The 21207-nt window shown below is 42.5% G+C and overlaps 1 protein-coding gene across 4 annotated transcripts in view; it reads right to left on the bottom strand.

The window, feature by feature from the left end:
* The window catches only part of LOC126176801 (acetylcholinesterase-like), a 239290-nt gene that overhangs the window by 18167 nt on the left and 199916 nt on the right, over positions 1–21207 (bottom strand). The window contains exons 5-7 of one of the 4 annotated variants that reach the window (XM_049923980.1): positions 10377–10582; positions 7254–7395; positions 5256–5437 (exon numbers count right to left, since the gene is read on the bottom strand). The exons of 2 other annotated variants lie outside the window; for them this stretch is intronic. In XM_049923980.1, the coding sequence (XP_049779937.1) occupies positions 5256–5437; positions 7254–7395; positions 10377–10582 (530 nt within the window). The remainder of the gene's footprint in view (positions 1–5255; positions 5438–7253; positions 7396–10376; positions 10583–21207) is intronic. One more of the 4 variants, XM_049923982.1, reaches the window with a different exon arrangement.

Genomic DNA, 21207 nt, shown 5'->3' with positions numbered 1-21207 from the left:
AAGGGAACTTGCTGTTCCAACAGGACAATGCACGTCCGCATGTATCCCGTGCCACCCAACGTGCTCTAGAAGGTGTAAGTCAACTACCCTGGCCAGCAAGATCTCCGGATCTGCCCCACATTGAGCATGTTTGGGACTGGATGAAGCGTCGTCTCACGCGGTCTGCACGTCCAGCACGAACGCTGGTCCAACTGAGGCGCCAGGTGGAAATGGCATGGCAAGCCGTTCCACAGGACTACATCCAGCATCTCTACGATCGTCTCCATGGGAGAATAGCAGCCTGCATTGCTGCGAAAGGTGGATATACACTGTACTAGTGCCGACATTGTGCATGCACTGTTGCCTGTGTCTATGTGCCTGTGGTTCTGTCAGTGTGATCATGTGATGTATCTGACCCCAGGAATGTGTCAATAAAGTTTCCCCTTCCTGGGACAATGAATTCACGGTGTTCTCATTTCAATTTCCAGGAGTGTAATTCGGAAACCGCCGTACGGTGCACGGCGGAGGGTGCCCTGTACCACTACTTGTTCTTTCCTCTCCTGTTCCACTCGCTAATAGAGCGGGGCAGAAACGACTGTCTAAAGCCCTTCGTACGAGCCGTAATTTCTCGCATCTTATCTTCATGATCCTTGCCCCAAATATAGGTTGGAGGGATTAGAATCGTTCTGCAGTCGGCCTCAAATGTCGTTTCTCTAAATATGAGCAATAGTGCCATGGGGAAAGAGCATCGCCTTCCCTCCAGGGATACCCAGTTGAGTTCACGAAGCATCTTCGTGATACTTTAATGCTTATCGGACCTACTGATAAGAAATCTAGCGGCATGCCTCGGAATTCCTTCGATGTTTTCCTTTAGTCCGACGTCATTGGGATTCCAAACAGTCTAACAGTACTCAAGAAGAGACCGTGTTTTTTGAATGAGCTACGCTTTCGCACAATTCTCACAATAATCGAAGACGAACATTCGCCTTCTTTTCTGCCAACCTGACATGCTACTTCCATTTCATATCGCCTTGCAACACTACACATGGATATCTAATGGACGTAGTCTGTATTCGCACTTTACAGGACTATTTTCCCTTCCCATCCGCAGTAACTGACGTTCTCCTACATTTGGAGCAAGCGCCGCTCATCAAACCAACTAGAAATTTCGTGTAAGTCGACTTGTATACACCTACAGTCACTCAACGAGGACACCTTCCCGTACACCAGGGCGTCAACAGTGAACAGCCGTAAAATGCTGCTCACCCCATCCGTCAGGTCATTTATGTATGTAGAGGATGCACAGTATGATAGTTCTCTGGGGCATCACCGACGATTCCCTGGCCTCTGATGTCACTAGGCATCGGGTACTACATACTGGGTCCTATATCTGGGAACTTTAAACGGTATTGTCGGACGTCCACCAGTAATCTACAATGTGGCACCGTGTCAAATGCCTTTCGAAAATCTAGGAACATGGAATCTGTCTATTGCCCTTCCTCCACGGTTTGCAGGATATCATGTGAGAAAAGGGCTAGCTTAGTTTCACATAAGCGGTGCTTTCTAAATCCGTGATGATTTATGGACATAAACTTTTCTGTCTCAAGGAAATTTTCATATTCGAACTCAGAATGTATGCAAGAAACCTGGAGCAAACCGATGTAAAGGATACTGGTCTGTAACTGTGCGGGTCAGTTCTTTTACCTTTCTTATACATAGGAGTCACTCCCACTTTCTTCCATTCGCTTGGAACTTTCCGTTGGGCAAGAGATTCGCGATAAATACAGGTCAAGTAAGGAGTAACGCCTCGGAATACTCTCTGTAAAACCGAATTGGGATTCCATCTGGACCTTGTGACTTATTTGTTTTCGAATCTTTCATCTGTTTCTTGACGCCACGGACGCCAGTTTCTATGTCCACCTTACGGGAATCTATACGACAGTTAGCCCCGACAGTATGTTTGTACGATCCTCTTGATGATTTCTTAAACGTGAAATTTCAAACTTCAGCTTTCTGTTAACCATGTTTTAGTGCCAGCCCAGAGTGGCCGATGAGTGACTGGACAGAAGCCTTCGACCCGCTTACTGATTTTAGGTATTAACAGAACTTTCTCGGATTGTCACCAAGATATTTCGCTGGGCTATGACGGTGGGAGTTGTATGCTTGGAGTATTGCTCTTCTTACTGACGCACGAATTTCTGCTAGCTATAGTCTGACAACGTTTACGTACTCTTTTTTGAAGCAAAAGTGGAATAATCTATGTTTCCTCATTATTTACCGAATCTCATTATTAAACTACGGATGGTCAGTTCCGTCCTTAATCCACTTCCTTGGCACGTAATTCTCTAGAGCAAAATTTATGGTCATTTTAAACTTTGCTCTTAATCTCTTTACGCCCATCACACTGGAGCTTAATAATGTCCATTCATTGTGTAAGGAATGCTAGCAACTGCTTATCTACTTTTTTCAGCATAAACCCTTGCCTGGGCTTCTTCACGGATTTGCAACCTTAGTAATCATTTTCGACATAATTTATTTATTTTTTTATTTATTTATTGTTCCGTGGGACCAAATTAAGGAGAAGTCTCCATGGTCATGGAACGAGTCAATGCATGAAATTATAACACGATATTAGAAACAGATAAAATGAAATATAAAAAAACATATTCAGGTGACAAGTCGTAAGTTTAAATGAAGACAATCAACAATGTAACACTGGAATTTGCTTAATTTTTTAGCTCTTCCAGGAGCTCCTCGACAGAATAGAAGAAGTGAGCCATGAGGAAACTCTTCAGTTTAGACTTAAAAGAGTTTGGGCTACTGCTAAGATTTTTGAGTTCTTGTGGTAGCTTATTGAAAATGGATGCAGCAGAATACTGCACTCCTTTCTGCACAAGAGTCAAGGAAGTGCATTCTACATGCAGATTTGATTTCTGCCTATTATTAACTGAGTGAAAGCTGCTAACTCTTGGGAATAGGCTAATATTGCTAACAACAAACGACATTAAAGAAAATATATACTGTGAGGGCAATGTCAGAATTCCCAGACTATTGAATAGGGGTCAACAAGAGGTTCTCGAACTTACACCACATATAGCTCGAACAGCCCGTTTTTGAGCCAAAAAACCCTTTTTGAATCAGAAGAATTACCCCAAAAAATAATACCATACGACATAAACGTATGAAAATATGCGAAGTAGACTACTTTTCGTGTTGAAGTGTCACTTATTTCAGATACTGTTCTAATGGTAAATAAAGCAGCATTTAGTTTTTGAACAAGATCCTGGACATGGGCTTTCCACAACAGCTTACTATCTATCCGAACGCCTAGGAATTTGAACTGTTCCGTCTTGCTTATAATATGCCCTTTCTGTCTAATCAAAATGTCGGTTCTTGTTGAATTGTCAGTTAGAAACTGTAAAAACTGAGTCTTACTGTGATTTAGCATCAAATTATTTTCCACAAGCCACAAACTTATTTCATGAACTACATTATTTGTTACTGTTTCAATATTACACACAAGATCCTTCACTATCAAGCTGGTGTCATCAGCAAACAGAAATAGTTTTGAATCACCTGTAATACTAGGAGGCATGTCATTTATATAAATAAGAAACAGCAGTGGCCCCAGCACCGACCCTTGGGGAACGCCCCACTTAACAGTGCCCCATTGGGACTGAACATCACTACCACTCTCAATATTGCGGAGAATTACTCTCTGCTTTCTGTTCTTAAAGTAAGAGGAGAACCAATTGTAAGCTACTCCCCTTACTCCATAATGGTCCAACTTCTGCAGTAATATTTTGTGGTCAACACAGTCAAAAGCCTTCGTTAAATCGAAGAAAACACCTAGCGTTCGTAACCTTTTATTTAATCCGTCCAAAACCTCACAGAGAAAAGAGAATATAGCATTTTCAGTTGTTAAACCATTTCTAAAACCAAACTGAACATTTGACAGCAAATTATGTGAATTTAAATGCTCCAGTAACCTTGTATATACAACCTTCTCGATAACTTTAGCAAACACCGATGGCATAGAAATAGGTCTAAAATTGTCAACATTATCAATGTCTCCCTTTTTATAAAGTGGCTTCACTACCGAGTACCTTAATCGGTCAGGAAACCGACCACTCCTAAAAGAAAAGTTGCAGATATGGCTGAGAACTGGGCTAACATACATAGAACAATACTTCAGTATTCTGCTAGATACTCCGTCATATCCATGAGAGTTCTTGGTCTTTAGTGATTTAATTATTAACTCAATCTCCCTCTTGTCAGTATCATGGAGGAGCATTTCAGGTAACAGTCTTGGAACACTTTTTTCTAAGAGCGCTATATGATTCCCTGTTGGGACTAGGTTTCTATTTAGTTCACCTGCTATATTCAGAAAGTGATTATTAAATACTGTACATATATGCGACTTATCAGTAACACGGACATTCCCACTACGCACTGATTCTATATCCTCGACCTGTCTCTGCAGACCAGCAACTTCCTTTACGACTGACCATATGGTTTTAATTTTATCCTGAGACTTAGCTATTCTATCTGCATACCACATACCTTTTGCCTTCCTAATAACATTTTTAAGCACCTTACAATACTGTTTGTAATGGGCTGCTGCATTTAGATTTTGACTATTTCTAACGTTTTGATATAATTGCCACTTTGTTCTACAAGATATTCTTATCCCTCTAGTCAGCCACCCAGGCTGCCTGTTTGTGCTAGTACCCTGTTTTAAACGTTCTAACTAATTCCCGTTTCTGTACTGACACTGTAGATATGGCCGTTCATGTGACAACTGACGACAGGGAGAATGTTAGGTTTTTCCACAATGAAACATGATACCTGAATTTATTTCAACGTTAGCTATGCAATTCATTTCTACGCTAGTACTACCACTCAGTGATCTATAAAGGATTTTGATTTGTTTTCTGGTTTTACGTAAGATGACAACGTTCTAAGATTATTTGCCACGTTGTTCCTTATGTTTCACATTTTAATTCGGTGGGCGATTAAGCGTTGAATTCCTTAAGGTAAGTTTCATTGCTTTGCGCTCTTATTTGTATACAATGCTTTGAATTTCTTTACATTAATGATGAAATTCCCTTTGCTTACACAGGCTTCTCATCTGATTCAGTCTGACAGAGAACAAGTGTTCATAAATGAGCGGCTTCGAAATGGCTCCCTCAGGTTGGGTGTCCGGATACTTTTATCTGCGCTGAAAATGTTACCAAGATTACTAAGAACTAGTTCAGCAATAAGCAGTCACTCACGTAAACCAGAGGGTCTGGATTGTCTACTGAAATGGTGTCGTTGCCGAAGTAGAAGTCTCTCAATTTGTAGGCGGCCTCGGTTTGCTGTTCCACGGTAGGCAGATGTAGTAAGGGACCTACTGCCGCCAGAAAGTCTTCGTTCATACTGGCGATCGCTTCCGTATTCCGAATAATTTCGTCTCCTGTGGGAAAATACAAGCAATCACTTAAAACGAAATATTGTGTACCGCATCACAGGGCATCAGTGTACGAAATTGAAGAAAAGGTAAATAAATTTCAACATCCATTACCAAATACAAATGTATGTTATTACACACCATTAATTTCCTAAAAACCAAGTAAACAATTACGTAAAAAATTTGTAATACAGCCAGTTAACAACGTTTTTTACCTCTGCCTGATTGTACTGAGAAAAAGACAAGAAAAATATTGCGGGAAATTAATTACTTCCTTTCTCAATTAATTGTCAATTCTTATTAGTAATTTGACCGCAATGACTGTGAATAGACCTTACATAGTTGCGTGATGCGGAAAAACGGGTAAGATAATATTCTTATGGAATGTAGATCTTCGGTAATATAACGTTTTGTCCTTCCGTTTGTCTATTCCAGCTGGACATGTTTAGTATCTTAAATGTATCTATGTAGAGAACATTTGTGATTCATTGGGTGGAAATTGTTATTTACTCAGAAAATTTTGATATTATGGACAAATTGACTGTCGGGAATAACAATAACAACATTCAACAATCAATAACTCTTTAAATTGTAATAAATATCATAACAAAAAGTCAATAGCGACGATGTGTTTCCAAAAGCCGCATATATCCTTCAGGAGTTATCCGGCCTTACTCATTCAACAGTCATACTTTTACATTTTGAAAAATATCTTTTGGGTGTACACAATTTCATTATGACAACCCACTAGTGTGGTTTCACTCTTAACGTAGACAATTTCCCTAAAGGTGGGACTCATGTACGGAATTGTCACCATTATAAACATGAAGATGCGTCTAAACGGACGTGAAACCGGTAGTTGCGAATAAAGCACCTTCATACAGCTATGCAGCTTTTGGGAAAAACACCTCATTATTATTGACTTTTTAATTGTTGTAGTTTTTATCATAACTTGAATGGTTACAGGTGTTCAGTGTTGCTATTGTTATTTATAAGTCTCTTATCTGTCTTGTCCTCCCCAGAAGGTTCTTTTTACCAAATTGATTGTTTTGTGTAATATATAATGAACTTAAATTCAGGTCAACGTTGTGGCATTAAGAATCAAAGAGAGATTACTGCTTACGTTCCTTCTATAGAAGCAAATTAGGCCGAGCTACCGGCCTCGTTATATACTCGGTGAGGTGTGTCCCAGCTGTGTATTTGCGTTTCAGATAGTGAATAACATTAGGCTGAGTACTATGTACATATGATGGGTTTTATGAAGCTTTTTGCAGACATTAATCACAACTGGAATGTAATCAAAAATACTAAAATTCCTTCGTGGATACTTTAGAAAAAAGTTCGGGAAAGGAAAGTTTAGGAGAAGAGGAGAAGACTGATCCTATACAACTGAGAGAAGGATATGGTTGATTTGATTTCGGAGGGTGGTGGGGGCGGACGACCAAACAGAACAGCGAGGTCATCGGTCCCATCGGGTTAGGGAAGGATGGGATGGGGAAGGAAACCGACCAGCCCTTTAAAAATAACCATCCCGGCATTTGCCTAAGAGATTTAGGGAAATCACGAGAGAGCCAAAATCGGGAAGGCCGGAAGCTGCTTTAAACCGTCGTCCTCTCGAATGCGAGTCCAGTGTGATAAACACTGCACCACCTCGCTCGGTGAAGTAGATGGATTGGTGCCGATTGTTAGGTGTAACTCAAAGAATGGTAATAAATGCACTGCATTCTGACACTTTTATACTTCTAAGTTTCTAATTATTATATATTCAAGCAGAAGTGTTGTCAGCTGAATCTATCCGATAAAGCATGCCCGGAATACGTACCGGATTCTTCAGAAACAGTGCCCGCCATGACAGGCACCTTGTTGAAACGGCCGTCGATAAGTCTCTGAATATAGGATTCAGACAGGATAGCACCCTCCACGTCTGGCTCGATGTTTGGTCCCCATAAGAGGCCTATTATTGGCTGAAATCGGAAACGCAATTTGTAGTTCACACATGTAATGTTGCAAAAGATATATGTGAGGTATCAAATCCCCGCTTAGCCTCAAGTATTAGTTATATTTGTTCACAATATTACTCCGTCATTTTTATCTTTTAGAAAAAATCTCTAGTAAACACAAATTTAATGAGAGAAATGTTTCATGAATCCAGCTACATATCAGAATTTCGAGAAATCTTACGATCGATGAGTTTTCTCCTTTCCTCAAAGAATGGAAAATGAAGCAAGAAGTCTGCGCGTTGGCTAACGACGAACTAAAATAGCTCACGAATCTCAGAGACGCTGCACGTCTGGCGTAAAAACTACGCCCTACATCTGAAAATCATGTTACAAGCAGAAACGGAACAGTCAGTCAAGCTATGACAAACGCTCAACTCAAGCATTGTCTGCGTGGTCTTGGTATACGCAAAATCAAATCCGTAGCTGATTTAGTTGATTCCATTGCGCCAGCTGATGAACTGAACCGGTGTTTCACCTTACCTGCAATCGCAATTGAAGCGAAAACGGAACAGAAAATAATTGATTACTTAATTGTAGCCACGAAAAATTATATATAAAGCATACTTTTTGCAACATCATCATAAATAAAGTCATCATGCTTTCCAGATCAGCATCAAGCAGACACAACGGCATCGCATTCGAAATGATGAAGCTTATTATTGACCCACTTCTGCCCACTATAACAGGTATTTTGAATACCACTTAATCATAGGTGTTCTCCATGAGGGCTGGAAAGAGGGACTAGGTAAGCCACTATCCTAAAAAAAGAGAGTTGACATAGCACCTTCTGGTTACCGACATGTTTGTATTCTTCCGTAACTGTGCAGGGCGTGAGAATATATAGTGCACACCCTTTAATAAACTTCTCAACTACAAAAAACTAACCAGACGAATTCCAAACAGGTTTCCATACACGTCACAGCACATCTGCATTAATAAATGTAATAGATGATCTGAAGTCCGTCATGACGGACAACAGGTGACTGCATATGCTTCTCGGATTTCAGCAAAGCCTTTTCGCTCTATCGACTTCTATACTTTAGTAGTCAAGCCTAAATTTCTCGCGAAGTGCAGTACAATGGCTTCGCTCATGCCTCACGTGTCACCGTGTCTGGTACCATAAAGCTACAGTGGAAACAGGCTGTATCAGGACTCCCCGAGGGCTCGCCATTGCTTCACTGATGTGTCAATGATGTGTCGTCAGTTATGTCCTACTGCAAATACCAATGTATACTGTTAATCTCTAGTGGCATTTAAGTGCGAAACCAACAAAATTGAAGACTGCTTGCGAAAATTTCAACACTGGCACGTGTGCACTACGATAATGGACTCAAAGTATGTGGTTAAAGCTGTAATCCTAAATGGGACAAGTATCAATATCTCTCACCATAGAGTCTAAGAGTAATAACAAATGTAAATTTAAATTAGTCAGAGCATGTAACGTCAGTGCGTAAACAGGCGTCAGCATCTCTCTATGCCCTACAAAAATATAAAATTCTCTTCCTTCTTGTACCTTCATTTGTTGATAACAGCGATGTTATTGTGTGAGGTCTTTCTCAGGAAAGCTCACTGCGCCTGGAACACGTCGTGAACGCCTATGTTCCATACATCTGTAATGTGTGACCCTTTGATCATACTTCAACATCATATGCACAGCTATCTTGGCTGCGAGCAGGGAAATGCAGAAATTGTCATACGCTCTGTCTCGTCTAATGTATTATCAACGTACAGTATCTGTCATATCTTTCCTCGAGCTTAATATTTTTATCTGAAAAACATGGATGCAAAATCCTTTCTGTCCCACTCTGTCACCCAGACACTTTGTCCGTCAACAGCAGGAAATCAATTCTGGAATGACCTCCCTCAATGTGTTAGAGAATTCAATAACATCTCCAGTTTCAAAAGACAGTTAATGACATATATACTGAAACAGGAATAATGACTACCATTGTCTCTGTCGGAAAACGTTAGACCTTTAAATTCTTCCTTCCAGCCAGATGTGCCTTATTTCCCAGTATACTTAGATGGTGCAGTCTTCTTAAATCTCCGTTCCCCAGAACTAGCTTACTTCGTCTCTACAGACATTCAAGTCATTTTATTAGTTTATATTAGAATTATAGCTATTTTTAGGTAACTGTGATATAAAAAGAAGTATTGTAAATGTGAAACCTTGGTCCGACTAACAGCAGGCCTGAAGGCCCTAATCAGAACATGTTAAATCGAGAAAATAAATAAAATGAAAAAAGAAACGAATTTTCACTTTGGTTTTGCTTTCTCAGCTGCTTGGGAACACGTTCGCATCGTCGTTTCATAGAGCAGAAAATATTAAAAGAATGCATTAGTCGACTTATCATGTTAATGAAGTCAATGAAACACTTTCATTGTAGGGTGTCGAATAATAGGTGCTGTTACCTAAGGAAATTATTCCACACTAGATATTGTTGCCTGATATGTAACAAATAGTAGTCAGTTTTCAGATGCAACAATGAATTATGAAGACGTCAGAAAATGTACACTGAAAACAGAAAACAATGTGTTTCTTTTTCTATGACTTAGTTTGTATTCGTTTTGAAGAAAAAGGCCACAGATTAGTTTTTGGTGAAGTTTTAAAGTTTTTGCTCGTGGACTAAGTTGCATACCCTACATAAATATTCAGCCGAAGAGTTGTAATTCACATTCGCAAATTATTTTTCGAAATAGTTCCCCAAAAACCTCTATATGTATTAAAACATGAAAGCTACAAAAATGTATATTCGGTTTCTAAACATAGATTACAATCGTAAACTCTACCAAATCAATAATCAGCTATGCTTCTTAGCTCATATGACATTGTGATCTGCACACCAAATCATAAGCTAAGATCATGGGACCACGGGCGTGCTCTCGACCAGGGAGCCATGCAGTGAAGCCGCGGTACAGAACAAGGAGGCGGCGCTCCTGAATACCTTCTGTGGCATGATGAGCGAGTCGTCCACCAGCACGAGGTCTTCAGCGCTCACAGACTGTAGGAAGTCGATCAGCTGCTGCGAATCGTCCGTTTCGTAGCCGAGGGCGGCACCCAGTCCAAAAGAATGGTTCCGGGCTTCTGCGATTGTCAGAGGATGTTCGGTGATAACGGTCCCACTCTGAAGAAGGACTTGTGAGAAAAGACCTGCAAAACGAAGTATTATATAGTTTAATTTACTGCTGGCGCTGAGAAACGTATGATAGGTATTGTACTCAGGCGTGACTTATTCACCTTGTTTCTGAATAACCCAAGGTAAACATCTAGTGGCGCTGTCTGTAGACATTACTAAATAATGAGAAAGCAGTTCCGGGTAAATTAAGCAAATAAGGAAGAAATGTAAGAATCTCTCTTTTCACTTAATGTTCAATAACTTCTAAGTGTTATCTAGAATTAGCCAATCTCATACCAAAAATTGATTAGGGAAAAGGTGAACCATCAGGATTCTGAAACTGTGTAGATCATAAACTGTATAGCAAGAATTGCACTGTCAATAACAGACATTTTTGTGAGTAGTATCGCACAACCTGATTCGTAACTCTAAAACTTTACGAGGAAAATATACGCAAGGAAGAAGAAAAATACAAAATGAATAAAGGGAAGATCAGATTTTAGGACAGAAAGAATCCGAGACCTCGTGTTTAATAGAATAATAACAGAAGAAACTGAAACCTAGATTCCTTTAGTTAGTCTAAAATGTGTACGGTATCTAAGAACGGCGGGACTGAAAGGAAAACAAAGATAAGTGAGTAAGAAGATTTCGAAAAAAATAAAGCACTTAACTGGAACTTTAAGGTAGGCATCAATCTGTTACATAAAATGATTCGGATACTCTTTCAGTGTCTATAACACGGCCCCTTGTAAAGAATCTAGTAAACGTACTGAGAGATATTTCAGATTCACATCGAAATGATCTTCCCATGAAGGGATCTGTAGAGTTGTCCGTGTCAAAATTACGTTCTTACAACCTATAAAGGACGAAATACTATAGAAGAAGAAGAGATCATATAAAATAAAGAACTACAATGGTACCTGAATCGAATATGCTTTGCAAAGACATTCTCTATACTATGGCCGGCCGCAGCAGCCGAGCGGTTCTAGGCGCTACAATCTGGAACCGCGCGACTGCTACGGTCGCAGGTTCGAATCCTGCCTCGGGTATGGATGTGTGTGATGTCGTTAGGTTAGTTAGGTTTACCTAGTTCTAAGTTCTAGGGGACTGATGACCTCAGATGTTAAGTCCCATAGTGCTCAGAGCCATTTGAACCAATCTATACTATGATCAAATAACTGCACTAAACATTCTTTCAGAATTAAGTACATTACGTTAAGGAATTACGAACATCTTTATTTTAAAATGCAGTGAGTTTCATGGAAGACAACGGAGAATATGACGTAAAGCAAAATTCGAACTTCTCGGTCTTGTAGCAACAGCTAAAAAGCAGCACTTTTAAGGCAGATAACTGTCTGAGTTTGTGTTACTATCTGTATCTCATTTTACATAAATAAATCTAAGTGAGGCCCTCTGTTTTCTACAAGATAAATTCTTACAATCTTCGTCCCGTTTCTTTACAGGGGCTTCACAATAATTATGTCTTGGGAGGCAGAATTATATTTTCTATTGCCAAAAGAAATGAGAAGGTGGAAAAAGAAAGAAAAGAAAATGCAACCGCAAATTCTCTATCCAATCGCCCCTTCAATCTCAACAACTTTTATGCCTCATTAAATTACTTATTATGTTAAAGAAAAATTAGTACATTTACTGTTAGTCCGCCCTATGAGGCTCCTTACACTTGTATGGTTTAATTTTCATTTTCATATGCCATAAACCATTACTTTTTCTTGCACACCTATTGCAGGAGGAATGAAAGAAAGTCATTTCACAGTTTCGTCCGCAGCTCGTGGTCGTGCGGTAGCGTTCCCGCGCACGGGTTCCCGGGTTCGATTCCCGGCGGGGTCAGGGATTTTCTCTGCCTCGTGATGACTGGGTGTTGTGTGATGTCCTTAGGTTAGATAGGTTTAAGTAGTTCTAAGTTCTAGGGGACTGATGACCTAAGATGTTAAGTCCCATGGTGCTCAGAGCCATGTACATACTGACTCACCCAGCATGATGAGTGACTCGTAATCCAGCAACATGACTTCAGTGAGAAGAAGACATAACCTTAGTCTAGCAGCACGCCAAGAGAGATTAAAAGAGTTACTGCAAAACAACAGAGATTAAAAGAGTCACAAGAACGCCTGAAGCCCATACTTCGGAAATAGGCGAGTGGTAAAGACTGCCGACGAGCCGGGGGGGGGGGGGAGGTAGGCCACATACAGTCATCGTCGGGGAGGCATAGCGCCATTGTGTCAGATGAGCAGTAATAAATACAAATACTCAGGCTCCAGAGCTTCACAATGAATTACGTTGCAGTACACGAGCTACGAGACACAATGTGGGGTGGACTGCTACTCTTCGCCAAGCTGCCTTCCGCCGACGAAAGTCAGCTGCCGACTTCGCACCTATTGATGAGAAAACAAGTGAATTTCTAACAGCTGTTTTCCGAACAGAACTGATGAAGTTTGTCGCACCGGCCACTTGTCGAAGGGTTCAGGAAGCGCGCTAACAGCCGATGCCCCCGCCTATTACCTGTAACATGTGGTAATGTCATCAACAACCCGTATCGTCCTTGGTGGTAGGGCTGCCCATTGTCCATCTCCACACTGTGCAGAATCGCTGAGAGATTACCAGGGCACACCCTTTTGATGTTTACGAGAGTGATGTGGAAATACACAGTCGCTGTCCTGGGCAGCAGCACCTCCGGTAGGGGCTACGCTTCCCGATAGCGAGACCTGCCACCCGCCACAAATCGTCTTTACGTGAATGGGCGGCGATATACTCCGAAGACTGCTGAGACAGCGTCAGCACGTTAAGAAGCAACGCACTGCAATGCCGCTGGCCTGAGAGTCACCAAAGTGTTGCGGCCACATGTAGTAAGCGTTGCTTCACACAGTGGAGAATGGCGAAACAGAGGCAAGCCTGAGACCGAGGCGTTGCAAAATAAGCATGCACAAATAGCCTTGCTGACAACAGCAGTCTACCAACAGACTGACACAAGGACGCACACAGACTGAGCGCCGAGAGTAGCCTGGAGAGTGCTGAATAAGAGGAAGCGAGGTCAGCACTCTAAGTTACGCTGCAATATGCTGTGGGAGTAATAACAAAAAGCTACCACCGAGGGTAAAAAACGTCCTTCTGCCAGATATAAATAGTAGAGCACAGACAGCAACAGACAGAAGCTATTAGGAAGCGGTTCGGATCTGTGGACGGACGTGGTCTATGTCCAAATGTTCAATCTTCGTAGGTCACGATTCTGGAAGTCTGTTCCAGCTCACAGGAGTCATCTGTTCGCTGCCAGATGTCAACTTCAGCTCTGGAGGTCGACCCAAGTTCGGTCGGCACCATGGCTGACTAACTACAGCGAGATCTTCGAGCAGAACTGGCCGCAGCGCGGTCTTGGTCACAGGCGCCGCCGGGGACTGACGCCTGGACTTCACGGCAACCCGGCCACATGACGCGTGGTCCGCCCATGACGGGACCTCATGGACATCGCGACTGACGACTTCCCAGCTGCCGGTGCATCTGGCGTCGGCAGCTGACCTCACGGCGATGAGTTCATCTCAACCACAGGGCATCCTGGCTTCAGCGGAGCACTGGTGGCTTGAGGCTCCTGAGTGCAATCAGCGGCGTGCGTTGCACGCTCTGTCGGAGAATTTACACTGCAGCAGCCGGGCGGAGGGATCCGCAGAGTTGGGCAGCAACGACGAGGGAGAAATTGTAAAGAAAGTTTAATAAATAATTGTAAAACTTTACGATGTCTCAGTCTTTGCCACAGCCACTGTGTCTGCTGCTAACAAGTTGTGCAGAAGTCATAACAAGTGGTGTCAGGCGCACCCACGCCACATCTTTGACTAGCACCGTGCGGAACAACCGAGAAACACCGAATAGGGTGAGTCCAGCAACTGCCTTCTCTCTATGTTTCCTGTGTAGCTAGACATGTCGAGGGTAACGTTAAGGTATGTGAGAGTGTCATTTGAAAGGCCTAACAGCCCTGTAGACTTATCGCAATTTCGTGGGAATGATAGTCACGTTACCTTAATTCCATCTACATGTGTAGTGCGTGGATTAGCAAGTCACGTCTCTCCTTGCGATAAATTTGTACCAAGCACTTGTGATGTGTGTGGTTCAAATGGCTCTGAGCACTATGGGACTTAACATCTATGGTCATCAGTCCCGTAGAACTTAGAACTACTTAAACCTAACCAACCTAAGGACATCACACACATCCATGCCCGAGGCAGGATTCGAACCTGCGACCGTAGCAGTCGCGCGGCTCCGGACTGAGCGCCTAGAACCGCTAGACCACCGCGGCCGGCTGTGATGTGTGTGGCTTCTATGTTCATGTAATGGGGAAATGTGGTAAGTCTAGATGGCTTGCCATTAGACGTGCTAGGAATTAACTTGCTTCTGGGTTATATAATTTTATTTTTGTGGCTGAGGTATAACACACGGAAAATGCCAGAGACACGTGCAACCAGGACAAGTGACGCCGTAGTCGCATTGACAGAGCAAGTTAAGAAACTGATTGAAGAAAATAAGTTGCAAAAGCAGCACATGCAGAGGATGGAGCAACAACTGTTGCAAAACACTCAATCAAGCTCAAGTAGCGATAGTGTAGAATGCAAGGGTACTGTCTTTTTCGGTCTGGCAGATTGTTCAGCGGCTAATTTGATACTTTCCTTCTCGGGTAAAACATCAGAGGATGTGAATGTTTTCATTGGTGACGTACGTAGTACGGATAGACTGTGTGGCTTGTCGGATGAAATGTGTTTGCAAATGGCCAAGTTAGGGTTAGTAGGTGACGCAAAGATTTATGTGGCATACTTCGAAGGGTTAAAGGATGCTACTACGTTCACAGAGTTGGCTGAGGGATTATTGCAAATGTTTAGGAAACAAATCAGTGTAAGATTTTTTAGAGGAAAATTTGGAGGATGATGCAAAAAACCGGTGAAACGATAGAAGAATTTTTAGACAGAATTAGGACAACGAATGCGCACACATATGAGTTAACGCAAGATGCGAGTGCAAATGAAGTTCTATTGAAAGAAGCAGAAAATAGAGCTTTAGACGCATTTCTGTGAGGAGTCTCGCTGGATTTTTCACGCCGGATACGGATGGAAAATCCAAGTGACTTAGCAGCAGCACTGCGTGTAGCTACACATTTGCAGGAAGTGGATAGCGCCACTAGAATACGCAATGACAAGAAAATTTTTTCGTCTTCCAAAGAGTGTTACTGTGGGGAAGCAAGGTCATTTTAAGGGACAATGTCGGGAACCGCAGTCTTTCAACTGTCAGAAAATAGGGCATAAGGCACAGCAGTGTAAAGCCAAGCAACAGGTTAATGATACAGCAAGTAAAAAACTGTTAAACGAAAAAGGAAGTGTTCCTGCAGTAGGGAGGCGTTCCCAGTAAAAAGAGGTACTCAGAGAGTGCATGAAGAGGCGGATTGTAGTTTGATGGTTTGGATAAAAGATAAGTGGCGAAGAGTTTTAGTGGATACTGGAGCGCATGTATCAGTCGTCAGTGTGGATCTCGTGGGCAAAAAAGGATTGGAAGCTCCGAGATACAGATATGCGCGTAGTCGGTGATAAAAAATTAGATGCACTAGGGACAGCACAGCTCAAGTTTAAGATAGGGAACGTATGGTTCCGGGAGCAAATGGAGGTGTTGTCAACTGTGGGACAGGGATTTTCAGCGATACTTGGGTTGGACTTTCTGATTAAACATCACGCCAAAATTGACATTTCGCAACATACGCTGGAACTCGTTGGGAACTTGTTCTCAATGGGTACAACCGTTACAAATGTTTCAGAGTTGCAAGGTGTACCGATAGCTAAGGTGATACCAACTAAACTGTGTGCAAGTATATTAAAGGCGATTTCATGAGACGAAGTAAGAACAGGTACAGGGAAGTTGATCTGGGTACCGGTGGATGTCGATGTGCCACAGCAGGGGTTATTCTTCGTAGAGCCACTACTGAGTAATGAGGTTTTAGACGAAAAGCATTGCTTTATTCGTAGGAGTGTCTCACGGGTAACGGACATAAACGGGCAGTTTATGGTTCCGGTGAGTTTAGATAACTTCGGGCGGGATGATGTCAATCTGCCGAAGGGATTAGTAATAGCCACAGTAGAGTTAATGGATAAAAAGGACATCGATAGTTCGAGGCTAGACTATGATGTAAAGCAAACCGTCAGCACGTCTGCACTTCGTGACAAGGTAAATCATTTGAGAGGAAATGATCGTTCGGGTATAGAAGCATTATTACTAAAGTATAAAGCATTGTTTGAAGCACAGGGTACGTTACCTGCTACACCGATAACACAGCATCGTATTCCGACAGGGAATCACGCTCCGATGTATCGTAAGCCATACAGACAACCGAAACAATTACAACCAGTAATAGAGCAATTAATAGAGCAACAACTGGAAGATGGAATAATCCAGCACAATAATAGTCCTTGGTCTAGTAGCGTGGTCCTTGTTCCGAAGAAGACACCGGACGGGTCGAAAAAATTTCGCTTTTGTTGTGATTACAGACATTTGAATGAACGGACAGTGGCGGACGTATATCCGATTCCGAATAGCACAGAAACGTTACACAACCTAGGGCAGTGTAAATTTTTCTCCACTATAGATTTGCAAAGCGGTTATTACCAGACTGAAGTATGTCCGGAGGGCAGGCCAAAAACAGCATTTACGACGCATTGTGGTCACTTCGAGTATAAAAGAATGCCGTTTGGACTAAAAAACTCTCCAGCAACATTTCAGAGGTGGTTGGACGGAGTCTTTCGCGGGTTGAAACCGAAAAAAATGCATGGTGTATCTGGATGACATTATAGTTTTTTCAAGAGATAGAGCAGCATGTGGAACGGTTATAGGAGGAGATTAAAAGATTAGGTGCAGCACGGTTAACTTTAAGTTTGGACAAATGCCATTTTGCGCAAGCACAAGTATATTATCTCGGGCATGTTTTCAGTCAAGACGGGGTACGGACAGATCCTTGTCTCACTTCTGCAGTACGAGATTTTCCGGTTTCGCAAATGGTTCAACAGCTGCAATCGTATTTTGGTCTTGCGAGCTATTATCGAAAATTCGTACAGGGGTTCGCAGAAAAGCGAGGCCACTTACTAAGTTGCTAAGAAAAGGTGTTACCTTCCAGTGCGAGAAAGCATTTCAAGAGTTGAAACGGATACTGACATCAGATCCAGTTTTGAAGTTTCCAGACTTTCATAAGGAGTTTATACTACAATGTGACGCATCTAATCACGCTCTTGGGGTTGTAATTTGGCAAGAAATTGATGGCAAAGAACATCCAATTGCTTTCGCGTCTCGTCAACTTAACAAGGCGGAACAAAATTACTCCACGACGGAGAAGGAATTGTTAGCGGTAATATACGGGATTTCGTACTTTCGATGTTATCTGTACGGTATAAGGTTTAAGGTTGGGACGGATCATTGAGCTCTGAAATGGTTATTAGGTCTGAAAGACCCAGCGAGTAGGCTAGTGAGACGGGCGCTGAAACTCAGTGAGTTCGATTATGAAGTAATACACAAGCCAGGTGTGAAACATGCCAATGCTGACGCATTGAGCAGGAAAGTGGCAGTACTACAAGTAACAGGGGTGACTTAAGATGAGTAGAAAACGGCACGAGCCGTGGATAGTGACTGCCAATTGTTCAGAAAGCAACCGCAGTTCCTAGTACAGGACTGGTTATTTTGCAGGTCGACGAAATTCGGACCGTGCGTCGTCGTACCAGCAGCGTTAAGATCTAACGTTTTTCAACAGGCCCATGTCCATTTTCTTTCAGGACATGGCGGGAGAAGAGCTACGGATAGGTGGATAGCGGAGAAGTTTTGGTGGAGGACACGACGTCAAGACGTAGACGAGTACGTCAGGAATTGTGTGCCATGCGCACAGCGTGCGGACTTGAGCCATCAGATGATTCAGCTTCAAAGATTACCAAAGGCAGACAGACCTTTCCAACAAATCGGAATTGATGTATTAGGCCCATGTAATAGGAGTGCAGCAGGGAATAAGTATGTGTTAACAGTGATTGCCCACTTTTCTAGGTATTTAGTCCTGGCGCATTACCAGATCAGAAAGCAAGTACTGTGGCACAAGCTTGGTTACTCAGGTATGGGATACCTCAGTCTTTAATCTCGGATCAAGGTACTAATGAAGCAACTGTGTAAGTTACTGAAGGTAAAGAAACTACGGACTAGTCCATTCCATCAACAAGCAAACGGACGAACGGAGAGAGTACATCGCACGATCGTTAAGATGTTGAGTAACTATGTAAATAGTCAACACACCGACTGGGATGTGTACTTGCAATTCGTAACGAGTGCATATAATAGTAAGGTACATACGTCGACAGGATTGTCGCTGTACGAAGTGGTATGTGGGCGGAAGATGCCATCACCTTTTGACATGCTTCGTCCAAGGCTGGGAGCGGAGGGCGGACATGTAAGGCAAGTTGCGAAAACCATTAAGGAAGTATGGCAAAGAGTTAGACGAGCTAACACAAAAGCGTTGGAACGACAAGAACGGATGGAAGGCACAATGAGGAAGTTGCCACAGTATGGAGTAGGTCAATGGGTTTTACTAGCTAATCCATATGTTCCAAAAGGGAAAACCAAGAAGTTCACAAACAAGTTACAGGGACTCTACCAGGTAGTTGAAATGACATCACCTGTCAATGTATAATTACGATTACCTACCAAGACAACGGTGGTTCATGTTAGTAAAGTTAAGCCGTTCCAGGGGGTAATGATGGGAGATTTTTCCTTCTCTATCCATTCTGTAGGTGACGCAGGATGGGGTATAAGTGGATAGTATGGGGCGTAGTTCTCTGGCAACTGACGCTAGCTGGCCAGGTACAGGATATGCCGTTCCGAAGTGGGGTGTTGGTCGGGAAACAACCGGATGTGGTCCTCACGAGTCACGAGTGGACGCTTCGGCTGGCACTCAATATCCTGCAGGTAAGGAACGACCTGCGGCAGCTACAGGAGGTGACATCAAATGTGGAAACGGTTGCATGTAAGAACGAAATATTACGGGACGTGCAAGAAGAGTACGAGGCTTTGGGTAGGTTATGTAAGAAAATAAGGGGACAACTGCACCAAGTCGTGAGCATGATTCCAGGGAGGAGAAAGAGAGTAAAGAGGGGTTGGTTGAATGCAGGTGGGAAGTTGCTGAAAACAATTTTTGGAATAGCGGATAGAGACGATATTGAGGGTTTGAGCAATTCTTTAACAGTTATTCGCGACAGGGAGGAAAGCATAGGGAAGTTAGTGGATATGCGCACAACAGAGATACGGGGATTAGGTACAGAGTTGTTGAATGTGACACACGTGGTGCGTGGGACGGCTACACGGTTACGAGCATATATAGAACAAACACGGAAATTATTGAATACGGATCTGGAACAGGTACAAACGCGATTGGATATAGTGGAAAGGAAGCTGTAAATGGCTAAATTGCTGCAGGAACTGGTTAACAGTATTGGTGATGCACGAGTGAGGATGGATGAATTGTAGGAGGCAGTACATCACGCATTACAAGGGCAGGTGAGTGTGACGTTGATGTCACCAGAAAAATTCAGATGGAGTCTGAAGCAGGCAGAGGGAGAGTTTCAGAGGGGGTAGAGCACGTAGTGCCGATAATTGAAGCGAGTATGTCACTTTTTTATCATATGTTTGGCATTAAGGTAACAACTGATCTAGTAAAGATGTATATAGAGATTAGATTTCCAGTAACTAGTGCAGGGAGACAGTATCACTGTTACACAGTACATCCTTATCCGGTCAGATGGGAGCACATGGGGAAGGGCAGGACAAGGGAGATTTTATTAACTTCTAAGGAGGGGGGTACTCATACTACTGTGTCGAGTTTAGAGTGGAGTAGATGTCTAACGGAGTCAGTTTCCATTTGTCCATCACGGGTTGTTTTCACGGGCAAGCAGTCGTGTGAGATCCAGTTATTTAGGGCAGAAGCAGAAGCTTCGGAGTGTCGAAGAATAATAGTGAAGCCTACGCCACATTTTCAGCAAGTTGGGAAGCATTTGTTGTATTCAGTATTCGCTACGGAGAGGATATCAGTCAAGTGTTATGACAATGGGAATTGGACAGCAACCACGGAGATGGAATTACAGGACAGTGGTTTGCTAATCAATGGGACAAATTGTGAAATATTAGGGGATCGTTTCAGCATATCAGCTACAGTCACGGGAGTCACCAAGGTTACAGATACTCATATGATGTTGTACTGGCCACATGCGTCATTCAGCGTCGCTCCAGGAGAAAATTTGACATATATTAACAACACCTTGGATGCTACAGTATTGCAAACGGTAGATAAACTAGTAGGTTCGGAGAAAGGTCAAATTTCAATGCAGTAATTATTAAGGCATGTGGAGGAGTACGATACCAGCTGGAAATGTAGCATAGTGGCCATTGGTATTTCAACCAGTACTATTACCGTGTTGATTGTATTTATCGATGTGGTATATGTCTTATTAAAATGGAGGATTCAGGATGTTAATGCAAGACCACTCCATGAGATTCCTGTAGAATGGATTACCACTAGGGCATGAGTCAGGGCAACCTGGATGTATATAGGGAAGAAGTAGAATATAGAATAGTACTAGAGTTAACATATAGGGTAAAT

Source organism: Schistocerca cancellata, chromosome 3, assembly GCF_023864275.1.
Source record: "Schistocerca cancellata isolate TAMUIC-IGC-003103 chromosome 3, iqSchCanc2.1, whole genome shotgun sequence".
NCBI lineage: Eukaryota > Metazoa > Arthropoda > Insecta > Orthoptera > Acrididae > Schistocerca > Schistocerca cancellata.
This window is presented reverse-complemented; position numbering and strand designations above follow the sequence as displayed.